We start from the raw sequence: 19,924 nt of genomic DNA, 5'->3' as shown, positions 1-19,924 counted from the left end.
AATACATAATATTATTTATGAATTAGATTATTTTATTTTAAAGGATCTTCATATTTTAATTTCTTTTCTTTTTTTTTAATTCGACTTTAGAGGACAGGTTATAGTCTTTCGACCATACTGCCTATTCTTTCGTATGTTTTTTTATTTCTTTTTTTATTTTATTTTACGTGTTTTTTTTATTCGTTTCGTTACTGGCTATAAGTACATAGATCATCCCATCGTTCAAATAATAATAATATTTGGGTATAAGTCTTGACTGTATAAAAAACTTCTGATACGTTCCAAATCGATTTGGAAAGCATTCAAGAGTTTACCTTCTTTTTATACTGTTTGTTTTCCACTAGGCATTTTTATTTCTCATATTCTACCAACTATACTGTTTAATGTCTTTGTATTCTACGTCATATTTTATATTTATCGACTCGGAGGAAACAAAATTAGATTTATAAAATGCCTTAATGACGCAGTTGCACCGCGTGCGCAGTACGGCCACCGCTCTAAGGTTCAAATCCGAGTCGAGCAAAATGATATGGGGGTTTTCCGCTAATCTTTTCATGTTACCGGCGTTAGTTTTTAATTCTTTCGGTTGATAGTTATCTGTCTAAAGCCAGCTTGTAGTATCTGAGTTGTAGTACTTACATTCGAAATTGAGTTTTGAATTCAGAAACGGATGCACAAGCCCGGCTCCTGAAGGAATCTCAAAGTATTTTATCCCATATATCGCTGGTAAATGGGATATTGGCACATTATTTGAGGCATGGTTCAAATTAGCAGCTTAGAATTATCAAATACCTAATAATAATTATTAAGAAGTTTTATTAAAACATCTTGTTTCATATAAACGCCCCATTTTTTGTGATGTATTTATGATGTACGAAATCTAGCTTTAAGACCTGTGGCTGACACAAATAAATTGCCAAGATAACTGGGTATGTTATGTATTTAAGGACATTAAAATAAAACAGTGAAATATCGAATTAGACTTTTATTTTATAAATCCTTGTTACAATAGGTTATGTCGTAAACAAATTCATTATCGATCACAATTTACAAAAACTTATTTTCCAATTAACGGATATTATATCTCTGCGAACTGACTGGCGACTCGAGTTACCTATTATGGACATTTTTAACAAAACCGTTATTAAATGAATCGCCAGATAGTCAAAATATATTATAAAAGCATTAAAACTTATAAGCAAAGAAAGTATGCACAAAATTTTCCATTTTAAACCTATATTAGTACACAAAAGCTTTTTAAACACGACTAAACTAAAAAAATGGTAACATTAAAAAATACGTGTCGATGGCACTACGTAACATATATTAAAGTTTAAAAAATTTAAGTGTATTATAGCACCGCTTTAGGGTTTTATTTTATTTAAAATGCAATGTTAAATATAAAAAATCGTCGCTTAAGAGATCGCATAGTTATTGTGGCTATAATCATAAAGAAGTTTCGTTCGCTAATCCTCAGTTACCACAATCCTTTATGTTTTGACTTTTGTTAAGATAAAATTTTTAAGCAGTTTTTCACGAAAATGTATTATTCCCTTTATTTTACTGAAGTTGTACTTAATCAATAAAGAATCGACTATTCCAAGTAGGTTATTTACATTCATACATAGTATCACGCCTCTATACCATAGGCGTAGCAGAGACTATGGATTGCCACTTTGCACGATTCTGGCATACTTCTCTCGCTTCCTTCACCTTCATCAAACCTTTAATGCATTCCCATCGATTCAGGGTACTGTTAACCTGATAGGTTTTTTACACATTTTTTTATGAAATAATCTAATTGCATTGGGATTTTGACTACTTCTGTTCTCTTAAGCGACAATACAAAATAGTCAATAGTTAAAGATAGCCCTGTAGGCTACAAACACAGTTCATTTTAATTAGTATTGTACTCTATCGAACACGACTATTCACTTCTGGTTTTTTATTCTTACTTGATAGTTTGAACCAGCCAGCCTTTTTATTGTTGTCTTTAGGCATAGACACCGACCTAGAAACCCTTTCGCGCTCTCTAGCACCATCACTGATAATCTCACTCGACTGACTCTTTTTGCTATCCCTTGGAGTCGATTTTCGCAGTGTGGTATTCTCTCTACGTTTCTCAGTTTTTTTGTGTAGTGTTGTGTTCGAGCTACTTAATCGACTATTCGGCGTCCGCCGCGCGAGCGTGGTTTGGCTGTACGATTTGTTCTTTTGCAATGTGGGCCTATCTTCAGTGAGGGTTTTGGTTGAGGATGCTTTTTTCATAGTTTCTTTTGTAGTCTTTCTCGGTTTTTGTGCGTAATGGACGTCGTACTGGTCGTTGTAGTGTTTCGGTGTCCACGGGGCGAATATGGAGAAGCTTTTGGTGGTGCTTCTGACTTGCACGTTTGAGGAGTTGATCGACGAAACGTCATCACGCGATCGGTTGCGGGACAACCTGCCCGGATCCGGAATGTCGCCAACTGGAACATACGGATTATATCTTAATTTCGTCTATAATGTGTCAGAAGTAAAGGATGATTGCTCGTTTTATTAAATTTGTGTATCGCAATTTTTATACAGACATGCTAAGATTGAGATAGCGTATCAATTGGCGATCGATGGTCACCTCTCGCCAGTCGATACAATTATGTCGGCCTATTCAAAATCAGATATCAAGATGAATGATCCTCTTATCTCTAACAGTCTACTCCTTAACATCATAAGAGATATGATTACCAGTAGTGGCGTGAAGGTAGACGACGCTTCTCTGCGACTGGTGGCTGGAGTCACCCTCGGTGCTGCTCTCTGCGGAGTTGGCTACAGGGGTGCGGCGCCGGTGCCTGCGCAACATTAACAATAGTGATATTGTGTGTGTTAAATCATGTTATACAAACCGTTCAAGATGATGGCATTTTCAAACTATTATGAAAATTATGTTTCTAATGTATTTAAAAATATATTATTCCATTTCTTTTTTTTTCAGTCTCGTGGTAATGTAATATAATTTTGAGTCAAAACAAATTAAGAAGAAGAGTATAAATATAAAAATGAAGACAGTGTTTTTTATCAATCTTCCCATTTTAAGAAAATATGACATTAAAATCTTACTTCACATCACGGCTGATATCCTGCTTGCTGCTCCTAAGATCAGAGGAGCTTCCCCTATCCTCCGTTCGCCTTCTCAAATCTCCCTTACTGCCCTTCAAAGTCTTCGAGCTACTGTGACTCCTCGATCTATCATAAGGAATGGGCGGTTTCCTTTCCACTTTCTTCTCTATCTGACTTTCATTCTCCGAATTGCTTTGGATCTCGGATATGTTCTGCAGATTCCGTTTATAGTACTGCTTTGTTCGAGGAGATTCCTTCTCTTTCTCTTCTCTGTGAAGACTCGATAAGGAGTAGCTCTTGCTGGACAGTTGATTATCGATCTGGTCTATGCCGTTACTTGAACTGGAGATGGTCTTCCGCAAAGTGCCATGTGTTCTGGTTTGCGGGTGGCTTTTGGACTTGCTGACACTGGGTTTAACGTTCGCGTCGGAGTCAGGGTCGGTGTCCCCGAAGAAGCGGAGGTTCTTCGCCGGCGAGTTGAGCGGTTTCGTTGGCTTAGACCAGCTCTTCTTGGTCGATTCATCTTCAGTTGTTATGATGCTTTCTTTTTCCGTCTGAAATGAGAAAAGTATTGTTTAATTAGAAGACGTAGCGCCTGATTATCACTTTAATGAAATATTATAATGTTATAATCCACAATCTATCTATACTTATAATAAATCTGTAGAGAGGTCAATTCTGTACATGAAATATATTTCAAAAATAACTATCAGGGGGTGATTAGGGATCGATACTGATGCCAAAAATGCAATTAGTAAAATTTTTGTCTGTCTGTCTGTCTGTCTGTCTGTCTGTCTGTCTGTATAACCGTTATAGAAACAAAAACTACTCGACGGATTTTAACGAAACTTGGTACAATTATTTTTCATACTCCTGTGCTGGTTATAGTATACTTTTCATCACGCTACAATTAATAGGAGCAGAGCAGTGAAGGGAAATGTTGGGAAAACGGGAGAAGTTACTCCATTTTTTTAAGCTTCCGTCGCGTGTGCAACCTTAATGGTTAAAGCTACATAGAAATCATGTATGACGGAAATGTTCTCCTTAAAATTATGTAAAAATATCCCACGACAGCATATGTCTATCTTTTATGGTTGACTCACAATGACACGTGTAACTCCCGATAGCTTAGCAGTTCGAAGCTTTCTCATTATATTTGTTTACTAATCTTAGGAACTATCCAAACTGAAAAATTCTTTTTGCGTTGGATAGCCCTTTATTTGTGGATTGCTATATGCTATATATCATCACGCTTTACCCAATAGGAGCGGAGCAGCAATGGCTAATCTCTGGAACTACCGGTCCAAACTGAAAAATTCTTTTTGCGTTGGATAGCCCTTTGTTCGTGGAGTGCTCTAAGTTATATATCATCACGCTATGACCAATAGGAGCGGAGCAGTAATGGCTAATCTTAGGAACTACCAGTTTGAACTGAAAAATTCGTTTTGTGTTGGATAGCCCTTTATTTGTGGGGTGCTATAGGCTGTATATCATCACGCTATGACCAATAGGAGCGGAGCAGTAATGAAACATGTTGCAAATACGGGGACAATTTATTCGTTTTGAGAGCTTCCGTTGCGTGCGCTGCGTAAACGGTTAAAGTTATGCAACAATGATGTATGTCGGGATTATTCCTCTTAAAAAGTTCTAAAAAAATATATTATATAACAAAGTCCCCCGCTGCATCCGACTGCCTGAACGTCTTAAACTCAAAACTACCCAACGTATTAAGATAAAATTTGGTATGGAGACAGTTTGAAACCCTGGGAAGAACATAGGCTCCCGGGAAACTACTACTTTTATAATGGAAAACTTTAGCCTGAAAAACTTTATAACGCGGGCGGAGCCGCGAGCAAAAGCTAGTATAGAAATATATCTCTACAGCACACACTGAAAACAGTATCATTTTCCTTAAGCCTACTTAACAAAATAATATTGTATCCACCCGGAGTCTAGAATTTGTGCGCGTTATTGCGACTGGCTCGCCCCCTATCACATCATAGGACGGACCACCATGTCCTTAAAAAGTAGGTGTTCTATCCTCTGTCTACACTTCTGTGTACCCCTAGGGAGATGACACGTGATGTATGTTAGTTTCACCGAACTTACCTTTCCCGCTTTCCCCCTCTTCCTTGTAAGTCTGTCAAGTGACTTGAACCAGTTGCCTGAAGATATTTGAGGCTGCGGTGTCTGTCTGGACGCCTGCCGTGGTGGCGGGGACGGAGTTGGGCTCGGGGTTGCCAGCCGCCGTCTCTCGCGATATCTCTCCGCCTGAAATAATATTTTTTTTGTAAATGGCAACATTTTTCATGCAAGTCTTAATGTTCAAATATGAGCAAGGTTTTGTTTTCATAATATGTAATAGTACCAGCCCCATATTATATACTGTCATCTGTTGAGCACGGGCTTTCAATACTACTGAGAGGGTTCCGTCGTTAGTCTACCACGTTGGCCTAGAGGGAGACTTCACATACCCTCTAAATTCTTATGGAGAATACTCATTTATGCAGGTAAACGATGTTTTCCTTCGCTCTTAAAACGAACGATAATTCACAAACAATGCACACGTAACTTCGATAAATCAGAGGTTTGCATTGGGTTTTGAATTTGCGCACGTTTTCTCACCGGACCGTTACATTTCCAAATAGGCAAATGTGTTTTTATTTTTTCATAACTTTTTTAACACTGTTGCAAGACTACGCCGCCCGATGGTAAGCGATACGACCGCCCATAAATAGTAGCAACACTATGTTAAATGACAACTTGCCACTTATTTTGATTTTACCTTCGTACATGTATTTTTAATGGATGATTTGGGCACGTGAGAGGATGGACGACACGCGGGGCACGAAAGGTATTTATTGAGGGAATATGAAACGTACGGCTGGAAAGGGGCGCCTGAGCAGAACGTACTGGTTGAATAAATTATCTTTTCCGAAAAAGGCAAGTCAGGAGTACCCTAAACCGATGAAAAATGTATGAGAGATATGAATGTGAGAGAAGCGAAAAAATTGTGTCGAAATTGAAGCATCTGACGTTCTAAAATTTCTGCCTACCCTAATAAGATGAGGGCATGATTGTGGATGTATTTACAATCATTTTTCATTAATGACAGCCAGATTTGTCTATTACAAAAAAATATTGTTCAATAAATCCCATCTCAGTAAGTATATTTTTCTAAACTGAGTCATACCAGACTTGATGTGTATCTAATAATGTAGTGGTATCGTCACGTCTGTCAGTACGCTACGAGCGTTCATTGACACCGGCGCTTGCGCATTTTTAAGATCCTTTTACAGTGTATAAATATTTGTTTTAACATATCTACTGGTAGGTCTGGCGTATGCGAGGGGCCTTCTCGGGAGGTACCACCGCAATATCTATTTCTACCTCCAAGCAGCAGTGAGCACTGTTGTATTTTGAAAGATCTTGTAGTAAACGTAATTACTGGGAAATTTGAGTCTTAACATATGTTTCAATGATGAGCGCAGTTGAGTGTCTTTATACTTTATAATTCAAAGTTCTGTATGGTGTTGCTACTGTTAAATGATAGTCGCATCGCTTACTATGAGGCGAGCGGCATGCTCGTCTCGTCATTCAACTGCCAAAAAAAACAATATCACTTTGTCCGACTCGAGGATCGAACCTGAAACCTCAGCACTGCAATCGTACCCTAAACAAATCTTGATGGCCCAAAAACAATTCCAAACTTAATACATACCAATGTTGTTACTCGTAAATATAGTTGTTTTTCGGTCTTCGTATACCGCTATTCGTTTATTTATTAGAAGTTAGAACGAACCTACTTTGACCAAGGTTGTTAATTGAATGATAATGAATTGTTATTTAGAACTTAAGGAGGGCTTGTTTTTTATGAACTACGAAGAGATACTAAATGGAATCGTTTTAGAAGTAATTTTTGAAGGTAAGACGATGCCGTCTAAATAAGTTATGAGCGTGGTTCGAGAACATCTCTTATCAGTGCTTAGTAAAGATTATTTTATGAGATGAAACGGGAAAAAAAATTATCTATAAAGCTTGCTGTCACGTTATTTATAGGTATAATCAAATCAAATATGCTCAAGTAATTTGTTCTACAACTTCTATGTTCTTTAAAACTAAAATATTCATTATTACTTTAAAATATTCTTCGTACAAGGGGCGCATAAATTCAAGGGATGTATGGAAAGAACATCTTTTGCTCGTTCGAGGACATAAATTGTTTCACAATATCTGAGTAAATGCTACGTGACATAAATGTATAAGCCGGCCAAATACAAAAGTCACACTAACCAATACTCATAAATAAATGGTTATAGAATCATTACTTAATATTAATAGTAATCATTCTATAACCATTAATACGATAACTGTAAAATAAATTTACAAGATACTCATGAAACAGGCCAATAAATCATCAAAAGTTAACCATGCACATTTTAAAAACCAGAGTGCAAATCAGATTTATATAAATCATTATGAAAACTACCAAGAGCGTATAAATCACCAACAGTCGGATGCGGAACGTTGCATTCCCTTGAACAAGAGCGGCGAGGTCGCCTAGTCACCATATGGCGGTTGACCCCACGCCCTCTCAGTTTGGCATGTGCCGAAATAGGCTTGTTGACATATACAACCGGTGCGGAACACAGAGGGCAGATCAAGTGGGTCGTAGAATACCGAATGGCAGGTTTTCCTGATGAAGTTTCCGAGGATGTTTAGCGATAAAATATCATAAAACTAAAAAAAGTTAATATTTGTTAGTGTACCATATCCAGTGAAGGAAACCCGTCATTGTATTGACGAATCTTGAGACATAAATCTAGAAGACAGCTGGTGTATTTTTGAATACCCTCAAATGACATGCATAATTTCTAAAGACGAACACGACCCACATAGACTAAAAAAGAAGATCCTTTACGTCGCTTTAATTCCAGATTTCAGAATTTTAGGCCCACCTCTTTTTTACTTACATCAGTGAATACTAGCTCTAATGTTTAGTTTAAGCACATTATCCTGTTCCTAAAAGCCTATCTCTAAGTCATCGTACCCATTTTCCTGCCCTTAGCCTATCATGGTCAGCTTATGACTGCAAATGTTGTACAATAGCATAATAGTTTATACACGCTGTTTCGAATAATAGCGCAAATATACAAAAGCATTAATGTCACCAAAAAATGATCGTGGGATTGAAACCATAGAAGCTAACCCTGCACCTGCCAGTAAGTGGAGTGGTGGCAACACAGAGTAGAGGCTGATGAGGGATAATCATGCCCCCCAGTCGACACAATGTCGGCCTGTTCGAAACACATACACATGCTGATCCCGGGACGCAGTCACACGAGCCACTATTACAGGCTTTACATCTAGTGCAAATAACAGTGGCGAAAGATGAAAATTTCCAAAAGGGAACCCGACATAACATATAGGTATATACATAAATGCGGTCTCCAAATCGTTCTCATCATAATTAGAATCTACAGCAATTCTATATAAAGGGAAGCCGGCAGGAATCGATTTACCCTTCGCCACTAGCATATAACTCTGCTTCTTAAATGTTGCTGATAATTTCCCTATTTACATAATATACCCTTAAAGTTAAAGCCTGGAATAGCAAACGTTCCTATCGAGTTGCCGTATCTATGGAACCAAACATATCTCTAAACAAAGTCATTGTACCGCAAATTTTGGTCTAAAATAAATTACAAATATCATTTTACCGAACCTATCATATGTCGTGCTTGCAAAAAGAGAGTTCAAGAACCTAGGGTCAATGTCATGATGATGTCACCACGTGGTTTCGGGGCTTAGACCCAAACGGACCCAATGAGCCATCGACAGTTTTGGAACAACACGCCACACCTCTACCTGAAGGGAGATAGTTGATGCTATTTTCGTCCCATGATGCGATCTGATGCAGGTTAATTCGTTTTGCGTATTAAAAAGTAAGTAGAATCAATTGTTCGATTCGAGTATCGAAAGTACTAAAACTAAGAGAATTATTAGTATAAATCAATATAATAAAGATAGTTCAATTGTACAATTATACAGTATTTTAAATGACTGTTTTATATTGCAAACATCTAAACAAAATAACTTATATCGATTATCGATAATAATAAATTGTAATAATCGTCTCCCATAATAGATCTCATATAACGGACCAAGAGAAGTGATTTACTTGCTCTTTGATAAAAAAAAAATCAACCCACACAATGAAATATAAAACATTACTTGCTATAATTTTTCACAGATGAGTTTTACATTATTCGGACATAATGCGTGTCCGTTATGGTAAATTCTTGATTTATTACTTTTTAAAACGGTATAGAATAAATTAAAAATTATATTTTTATGTTTTGTTATATTTGGATGTATTATTTCTGTTCCTTGTTTTTTTGCGACAAAAAATATTAATTATTATAGTTAATTATATTCAGACTATATTTTGATTAGCTCGATGGCATAGTTGTAATTTACGATTATTGCGCTCACTTCACGGTTTTAAATCCCGGGTCAGGCGAAGAATATTGCGATTTTCTAAGTTATAAAAGCCAATAGTCTGGAATTGGGTATTTGAATATGTTTGATTTTGGACATTATTTGAATAATTAACAGCAATTAGTACAAAAAACGAAATCATTCTGTGAAAACAGTATTAAAATTCAATAAGAAATGAGGCAGTAATTCAAATTTTAAATATTGCTACGTTTAAGAGTGGGCGTGGAGGAGGGATATCGCTCCATCTCTTTCTTTTGCACGCTTTAATACCCACTGACGTCACATGCAAGAATTTCGTCTCTTTTCTGTTGTTTGAGTCTCACACCTACTACAAAATTTCAATGGCTTATAACTAGTGGATTTTCCATTAGATTTCAATAACTTCTTTTGTTTTAGAATGTATATGACGTATAAATTTTATAAAACCTATAAAAAAAGTCAAATACCCTATTGTGCACGGGAATTGGCTACAGGATCACTCCCTATTATGTGTATAACTCTTCTACCTTCCCCAAAAAAGAGAAAAATATGATGCTATGCCATAAAATTAATGCAGCCATTTTTTCTTATTTTATAAGCGTTTAGACATTCTTAACAGAGGTTAACTTAAAACAGTTTCCTGCTTAAAAACATTATTTTGTTTATATTGTTATGTAGAGCGCGAATTATTTTTTAAGAAATCTTGGGGATAACTGTCGTATAATTAACATGGTTTCATGAATATACTGTAAGGTACGTGACTTGTACATGGGTCACTTACGAACGTTAGGAACAGAATGTAATTAGTCTGACATGATTGTCGAGGGCACGGTTGCAAACTGTAGCTTTTTTGGTTTCGCGGAGAAAGTGTCTTAGTTCTACCGCCCAGCATTTTGTGGAGGTCGACTGAACGGTTATGTTTGTTATGGTTATCGTTACGACCTCACGTTGTGCCACTCGGAGAGATGGTCAACTTCAGGCGACCGTACGACGTACGACGACATACCAACTCAAACTCCGCGGTGGTTCTCTTCAGTGTATTATGGATGACTGGGAGCTTCCTCGGACTGACGTATATTGATATATTGACAGTGACCATTTATCATCATGGGCCGTAAGATCGTGTGACTTTGTAAACTTAAAAAAAATACACATCACGCATTTATCCCTGAAAGGGTATGCAGAGGTACAACCAGTGTATCCACTTTACGCCAAGTGTGTACCGTCCCATTATGTTATAGGGTGCGAGCCTATCGCCATATCGGGCACAAATTTAAGACTTTGCTCAACCCGGGATTTGTAAACTTACTCATTTTATTTGGATTTAGAATCAGACTCTGATACGTATAATTAAAAAAAAGTATTTGTGTAGACAGATTTACTCTCATCTTATAGTTTAATTTTAAGAAAACGTCATACATATTTTTATACCTTTTATCCCCAAAGCAGAAGGGCAAAGCGCATAATGCATCCTCTTTACGTATTTTTTAGTCATGTGTGATAAGGTTCAAAAACCATTTGACTTCAAATCACGTTCGACCTTCAAATGTTTGTTTTTTACCTGTCAGAGTAAACATATAAGTCACCTTTGTAACTATGTAGGTATTTATGTGATTTAATGGTAGGTGGATACGAAATACTACCTACGATATTCTGCTGCCCTGGTAACAATAATTGGTGATTCTCCTCATTGCTATGAAAATCATTTTTTATTACCAGCTCTATATTATATATACTGCCTCACTTCTGGGCACGGGCCTCCTCTACTACTGAGAGGGATTAGGCCTTAGTCCACCACGGTGGACAGCTGCGAATTGGCAGACTGTATATACCTTAGAAATTCTTATGAAGGAACATTTCCTCATTAGTTTCTATGTTTATGCGAAAAATTATTTTACGGATTTTATGGTTTTATATCTATGATAATTTAATAATACGATTAAATACTATCATTTAATTACGAAAAACTGTGATAAAATTCTTAAAATAGTTTTACTTCAATTTCCTCATGTTTTTCTTAATTGTTAAGGCAGCAATAGACGGTATACAGTAAAAACGTTCCATTTATTAGGCTTTTCTCATCATATAATTGCCTGAACTAATTTGTAACGTATCAGTATGGTTATAAGGTGACCACCGCGCCGTGAGGTCACTATTTTGGATTGATTTCCGAAATGCCACGGCTTTCGCATGTCAGTGGCCCACGTCTGACGCAACATTAAATATTTGACACTGTTTACCGTCATAAATTGTGTAATTTGCGAATGGACGCTATGAAATGCGAATACTAACTTCATAGACATTATAATGTAAGTAAGTTTGTCTTCTTATATAAATTGTAAAGTTAATATTAGTGCTCTGTGATAGTCAAGAATTCACGAATGTTTTCTTAATCTTCCTTTTTATGTTTTTTTGATTTGGACACTATGGTATGATGCTATATCGGTATCTAATGACAAAATCGAAAAATGGGAACGGAGTTTACGGTTCTATAATGATGCGACCAATTATAATTGTTGGTTGTAAAAAAATACAGGCCTAAAATAACAAGATTGCAGTATCTCCACGGTAATGGCTACCAGGGTAACATGAAAACACGGTGATAAGTAAATTTCTCAATATGTACGCAAGAATTAACAAATACGCTGAGGAGCGGGCCCAACAGGAGCAACTTACTTTCACTTTTGCGAAGGTACAAATCAAAGGCGGTAGGCAGACAATGTTCAATTTGAATACGTAACTTATCAAAATGGAAGCTTTAGTAAAAGTATCCTACTAGTATAAATTAAAATTAAACTGTTTTCAAATTTATCCCGGTTTTAATATTTTAGTTTTCTCCCGACGTTTTGAAGACTTTGTTGCCTTCGTGGTCACAGGGGGTACTGAGGTGTTGGTTATCCGATTTTTTTTTTAAATTATTTTGTTTTCGAAACGTCGGGAGAAAATCTATATATATATAAAAATGAATCTCTATTTCCCTTGGTCATCGCATCACGCGTGAACGGGTGGAACAATTTCGCTAATTCTTCTTTTTTGTATTAATTATTGCCAGGAGAAGGTTCTTATGAAAGAAAAAAATTAAAGAACGAAAATATTATTTTTATATAACTGTCAATTGTTTGAAATAACTGTCAGCGATTGACAGAATGCGCGCTGCAAATTCATAGTTAAGACAGGACAACGTCTGTCGGGTCAGCTAGTAATAATATAAAAAACCGCAATAAAATCCGTAAAAGGAGGATAGGAAATGTCATTCCAATCCATATTTTTGTTTGTTATTAGCGTTAAAGATTGTACAAAAGTGTCTTGGATACGGCCCTAGATGTACTTTACAAACTTTAATAAACAACAACTAAAAATGCAATCGAAATCGCTTGAGCTGAACACTTGGGTCTAATCGATTGCATTGCAATGTTTGCCGGACACTATGGGTTTCGGTTTTTATTCAAACTGTGTGTTAATTGCACTTCGTGAGCTCACGGCTGTATCCTTTATAGGGTAAATAGAGATAATACTAAAGAAGAATCCTATCCTTCCTTCACCTACTAGTCCCCAAATTCCCTCCCAACTTTAATAGTAGAATCCTACAACTCCCACCATTGTACTATCGGGAGGGGTGACAAATAGGTGACCTCACTAACATTGCCATATCGGGCACAAATTCGGGACTCCGGGCTGATACTGAGTAAAAAAGTTACTTTGTTCAACCCGGGATTCAAACCCGAGACCTCAGAGTGCTGTCATACCGAGCACAGAATACAAAAATATCACTGCGCCAATTTAAGATAAGTACATAATCTAAATAAGAAAACATCGTGCGGAAACCTGCATACCTGAGAAATTCTCTATAGGAATTTTGAGGGTGTGTGAAGTCTACCAATCCGCACTAGGCCAGCGTGGTGGACTAAGGCCTAATCTCAGTAGTAGAGGAGGCCCGTGCCCAACACTGGGTCAGTATAAAATACAGGGCTGATATTATGATTATTTTACATAATCTAATTACACCTTTACATCTATTCTCGTTGATTCCCACATTTTGTTCGCCACTGGTGGAGTTGGAAAATAGTTGCGATAATTAAATAGACAATTTAATAAGGAATATTTTATTTATTTATTTACACACTTTTTATACATAAATGTATAACGGCGGACTTAATGCCGAAGGTATTCTCTACTAGTCAACCTTTGTGTGATGCAGAGATAAAACCATATAGGTAGGTGTAAAGAATAATAATATAATACTGTAAGAAAAATATACTAAAACTATAACTGGTGGTAGGTATATCATATGTGACAGTCCGCCTGGGTAGGTACCACCGCAATGTATATTTCTGCCGCCAAGCAACAGTGTGTAGTCACTGTTGTGTTCCGGTTTGAACATTGTAGCCAGTGTAACTACTGGACATAATAAGACTTAACATCTCATGTGTCAGGATGGCGAGCGCAGTGGAATACCAAAATACTTTGTAATTCAAGGTGTTGGATGGTGTTTATACAGTTTATGGGCGGTCATATCGCTTACCATCAGGGGAACGACAGGGTCATCTCGTCATTCAATGCAGTAAATAAAATATCGCCTAAAAAGTATAACTACGTGGACATACTCAACGAACTAATATTTTTATAGTTTAAAATTTTCAAGCAAAACGAAAATTTATTTTTTATAGAAATTATGCATATCCCCACCTGTAACTCGTACCTTGTAAATTTATTGAACGAACGCTTGAAGCCGATTTCTTAGGGATGGGCTTAACACTTAGTGTTTTTATATCTAAGGCCTTTTCATGCTGACCTACTGCGAATTAGTAAATTAAACCTTCTACATACTTCGAATGTTTACAAACTCACCAGACAAATCCTTAGTGGAAGGATAAAACAATTGAACAAGAATGTATCTCAATTATAACCATAACGGAAAGAGACGGTGTACCATCAGCCAAGTTGTGTAACAGCATGCTACTAATGATTCTCGATGTTATTATTTAGTTATTATTATAACTTCAGACTTGTATTATATACTGTCCCACTGCTGGGCACGGGCCTCCTCTACTACTGAGATTAGGTCTTAGTCCACCACGCTGGCCTAATGTAGATTGGGAGACTTCACATACAATCAAAATTTTTATAGAGAACTTCTAAGGTATGTTTCCTTACGATGTTTTCCTTCACCGTTAGCAAGCGACAATTCACAAAGATACACACTTCATTTTAAAAAAGTTAGAGTATTGTGCCCTTGGCTTTCGAACCTGTGGACATTCGTCTCGACAGCCCATTCCACAACCAACTAGACTATCGCTGCTTTCTCAATTAGTATTACTAGCCAGTTTTTTTAAACTGACTTACGTTTGTTAGCCCGACAAGGGTCGATTTATACAAACACACTGGACTTTTGGGTGAGAGTTTAATGCGTTTGCAACCCTTAAACTTGCTTGTGGTTCTGTGTATAGTTACGCGCGATAATATATTACTATTAAAAAAAATAATTCCTCCTATCCTGGGAAACTTCCTCCTTCCCATCTTCATCCGACGACGACGGCCTACCCTCGTTCCATGTAATAATTCGGGTCAACTTGTAAGCCGTTAGTAGAAGTCCTTGGTAATCCTATAGAAACTTTGAGACAAAACTCATGACCAACTCGATCGAAACTCGTAGTAGGATCGCGGCAAACCTTCGACCTTTCCAGCAATAGGTCGCCGCTTCGAGGCGAGAGTTATTGTTTAGCACTGTTCCGCATTATTTCGCGAACACATCCAACACACAGTTTGACCCCTCATACGTGTCGTGGGTAACAGGAACTGAAACTTTCGCTCTTAGACTTTAGAATTCTGAATATAGGGACGGTATTCGGTACGTAAGTTAATTATCGTAGTCTTAATTGTAAATATTTAGATTAACAGACGTTGTCAATAAATAATCACAATCTCAATCTTGGAACAGATTCGGAGAAGGAGCCAATCAAAATAACTCATGTGTAAGCGTGTCAAAAAAATTACATTTTTAAATTGATGGAAAACAGCGATTATTGAAAATGGCAAATGTTATTTAAAAGTTAGAGTGGTGTTACTCTTTACGGGCAGGCACGCGGTTTGTTTGTTTCAGAATTTATTTTTAATTTACACTCTCGGAGCGCCTGATCATTGTCCCCAAAAAAAACGACCAAAGCTATTGTTAACCGACTTTTAAGAAAAATAACAGGAGATTTTAGACCTCCAATGAAATCTACATTGACAAAACCTAAAATAATATTGCAAAGTCCATTAGAATACTTCTGGCCGCCATTTAAGTACCCTTCAACAAAACTTCATTCGCGAGCTATGTGGCACGCCCAATGACATTTTGATTTATTGATGCCTAGACCCAAGTGAACCTAGTTATCCTACGGAGTATTTCTTCGATAACGAATCTGTTTTTAATATAATGTATTAATACCATAGGACACGAGCGAGTAGGTCACCTACAGTCTTATTTATAAAAATTGCAAATGTATGTTTAGTTAAAACGCAAATTTACTCGATCAGCTGTAAGTCAAAACCCGCCATATTGCATCTTCATTAGATTTAAATTAAACGGTGATGTTTTTGACGGCTATTTAAGCAATTCTACCACCTCTTAATGCTAAAACAAGTTTATAAGTAATGTAAAATTGCTACCGCATAGAATAATCACAATATAAGGATATTGGGGATACGCTGTCGGATTTAAAAGAAAGAAATAGATAGAGATGTTTTTTTTAAACACACTGACCAGAGAATCCTTTAAAGCAGTACAGAAACTACTTTACCCTAAAATCTATTGTACAGACTTACCAGTGCTGGTGAGTCCATGGGTCCAGCCGTCCTTGACCTCGACTTGCGAAGGTCGCTCTCGCCGTCCGAAGGTCTAGAGTGCTGGTCGCTCTCCCGGTCCGAAGAGTTATACCTTCTCAGCTCTTTACGCTCCTTGTATCTCCTTTCTTCTCTGGTTGTGCGGTTATATCTGAATGATATGATACTAATTATATCATCATCATATAAATATATATATATATATATATATTGATTTGGAGTTTTGAACTGAATACGTGCAAATAGATGTTCAAGAGTACTAGGGTTGCATAAAGTGGAAAAGTTTGGAATAAATACGTGTGGTTTTTGCCTGCCTATTAAGTTACAGGTTAAAAAACAAATTACTACAATATAAAGATAAAACATTAATGAATCTGATATCAGATTTTTTTATTACCATGAGTGCAAATTGCGGTCCAAAGAACATTAACAAAATTATCTTGAAAATTTTAAAAACTAAGTGAATACGTTCATTTATTATTTTTGAAATGGATTCAATAATTTGAACTTGATGGTAAGTGGAGTGGTATCCTGATAAAGTATTGATTGACGAGACATGATTATTCCTCGGGGATCGATAAAACTAAGCTGGTCTGATTTTTCTGTTCCGACTTATTTGATATATAAACAGATTGATCCTGCAACGCACCACAGGTAGTAACTATGTGAATTTGATAACCAATCTGTATGGTGCACGCTATCGGGGTGGATATAAATATTCTACCCCTAAGAAAATAAAGCAATCACTTGTTTATTCATTAACACATCAAAACTATTTTACGATAGCCAGGTAAAAGCCGAAGAAAAGCCAAATCCTCGTATGCGTCGAAGAACACGACCACTGCAGGTTTTTGTTGGCATGTCGATGTAGGGTATACGGGTTAGGGACTCGGTCCGTGCTCACTCGGATTTTACTATACTACCATTCGTCAACATTGGGCTGTAAGACCAATTAAGCCGACAAAACCGTTCCACTCACCCCCTTCCAGTGGCAGTAACGACAACGTGTTTTTGGGCCCGAAAAAGAAAAGGTATAATGTGTCAACTTACCTTCCTTCAATATCACTCTCTCTATATTTTCTTTCAACATCGCTGTCTCTAGGATCCGAGCTCCTGTATCTGTCTGGATCATCCCTAGAACTCCTGTATCTACTTTCTACTGGTTTAATATCTCTTTCCAGATCTTCTCTGGAACTCCTATATCTCCTCTCGTCTGGCTTGTTGTCCCTATCCAAATCCTCTCTGGAGCTTCTGTGTCTTCTCTCATCTGGTTTAATTTCTCTATCAAGGTCTTCCCTAGAATTTCTGTATCTCCTATCATCTAATTTGCTGTCCCTGTCCAGATCTTCCCTTGAGTTCCTGTACTTTCTTTCATCTGCTTTGCATTCATAATCAATCTTCCTTACAATGATTTCGCTTGGTTCAGGGTCTGTGTATCTAAAATAGAAATAATTAATGCAATTGAATAACTGAGCCTTATTAATTACAGTTAAAAGCAAGAACATTGACCCTCGATTAACGATTAAACCTCTTGTTAATAGAGGAAGCCCATGCCCAGCTGTGGGAGAGTGTATAATAATAACACAAGGCTGATATTATTATTATAATTTAAATTCTTATAAATAAATTCAAGTTTCACACGACACTATAGCCTGATAATTACCAGGGTATTATAAATGTGTAGGATGTCCGATGCTATCGGAACATTCTAAGAATAGCGCGTGATTAACAGATCTCTATTTATGTTTTCCTGGTAGGCATATTATGTTTCTATTCTGATTCATTCATTATTTTGTCAAGGATAAAATGTACTTTAAATAAAGACTTCATTTGTATAGTTAACTTATAATTAATTAGTCTGCCATATAACTTATAGAACAGGATATCCTCTTAACTAATTGTTTTATTTTATTACCTTAATTGAGTCAAATATCTATTACATGCGACGCCATAAAACAATTTAATAAACACATAAAATTATTTGAAATTGAATAACGGTTCCTTAGACTTTGAAGTATTAATTAAGGAAAAAATAAACAAAACCACATTTTGTCTCTAATACATAAATTACCCAAATAAAACGAGTTACAAAATATGTGTCGTTAATTACTTAATTTGAGGGTAGTAGACAAAAAGCTATAAATGTTAGTGTTCCAAAATATATATCAAAATTATTAAATAAAGATAATTAACTAGCCGGTTGTTTAAGGGCTGGTATTAATAACTTGGTAACATTTAATTGGTGTTTGCTATCTTACTGAAGAGTTAAAGTTACGCTAATTATTACTGCCGTTTCAGTATCCCGTAACACCAGTGACTGCATACGCCGAAATGTTTTATTTTTGCACTGAGTACTAGTAATGTTATATTTAAAAATGTTATTTAGTACTTTTAATGTTTTAACTATAATACTTTTCCATATTATTACACTAGATTTTAAGTAAGCAATTTAATTAATATACTACATAGAATATTATAACAATGATTAATAGTTCTATGTTCCTTTTTAGCAAAAACGTAACGCACCAATGACAGTAATCACATTCAATCCTCCGATAGATAGCTAAACTTCACGGGTGAGGGATTCTCATCTATCGTAGCTTATATAAATACAGATAACCACTAAAAGTAAGCATTTGAACTGTTTGTTTGTCAAGAAAATTTTGCAACCGGCTGTATATCTATATATATAAAAATGAATCCCTATTTCTCTTGGTCACGCCATCACACGTGAACGGCTGGACCGATTTCACTATTTTTTTTTGTTGTGTTTGTTATTGTCGGAAAGAAAAAATTCAGAAAATTCCACAAAACATTAGAAGATTTAAGAAAACTTAACGATATAACTGTCAATTGTTTGAAATAACTGTCAGCGATTGACAGAATGCGCGCAACAAATTCATAGTTAAGACGGGACAACGTCTGTCGGGTCAGCTAGTAAAATATAATAATTTAAAAGCCTGTAATTTGAGGATAGAGGATCATTAATTATGACATATAAACAGATTCAGGTCTTTTCTAGTTAGTGTTCATAACAAATAAGCTAATCATAATATAATGTTTACTGAGCTCAGGGCCGTAGCTAGACTTGAATTTTAGGTAGGGCAGCTGTGGTTACAGCTAGGGCGGAAGTAAATGTGACTAAATCTGATCTGGTCAATGGATTTTTGGCTTTCTTAACTTGTGAACCTGAATGCGTCAGGTTATTACTCACGTAATAGTTAGGGTAATATACAGATTGTAACAAAATTCTTTTAAATCTCGAAAGAGGGTTATTCCACCCATCAATGCGAACAACTCTTACTACGGGACCAACTTCCAAATCATGAAATAAAAAACCCGCTGCTCCATATATTTTGATTGAGAAGTTATGTAAAATATAGTTGATTATTAAGTTAGGGCATTGCCCTAAAATGCCCCCCCCCCCTAGCTACGGCCCTGACTGGTCTGCCTGGTGGTAGGTGTCTCGTATGTATCGCATGCACTATAACTCGTTTACAAAAAATTCTGGTTGTTCTAAGTGTTG

The 19,924-nt window shown here is 36.4% G+C and overlaps 1 protein-coding gene across 2 annotated transcripts in view; it reads right to left on the bottom strand.

Annotated features, from left to right (window-relative positions):
- Positions 1-970: 970 nt before the first annotated feature.
- LOC115445318 (serine/arginine repetitive matrix protein 2) overlaps positions 971-19,924 on the bottom strand; it is a 91,481-nt gene continuing 72,527 nt past the window's right edge. For both annotated transcript variants that reach the window (XM_030171538.2, XM_030171539.2), the window contains 6 exons: positions 17,449-17,835; positions 16,381-16,549; positions 5,203-5,364; positions 3,094-3,647; positions 2,722-2,825; positions 971-2,465 (listed from right to left, as the gene is read on the bottom strand). In XM_030171538.2, coding sequence (XP_030027398.2) covers positions 1,915-2,465; positions 2,722-2,825; positions 3,094-3,647; positions 5,203-5,364; positions 16,381-16,549; positions 17,449-17,835 — 1,927 coding nt within the window. In that variant the 3' untranslated portion in view covers positions 971-1,914. The remainder of the gene's footprint in view (positions 2,466-2,721; positions 2,826-3,093; positions 3,648-5,202; positions 5,365-16,380; positions 16,550-17,448; positions 17,836-19,924) is intronic.

Source organism: Manduca sexta, chromosome 4 (assembly GCF_014839805.1).
Source record: "Manduca sexta isolate Smith_Timp_Sample1 chromosome 4, JHU_Msex_v1.0, whole genome shotgun sequence".
NCBI lineage: Eukaryota > Metazoa > Arthropoda > Insecta > Lepidoptera > Sphingidae > Manduca > Manduca sexta.
The sequence above is the reverse complement of the archived record's forward strand: the minus strand, read 5'-3'. Positions and strand labels throughout refer to the sequence as shown.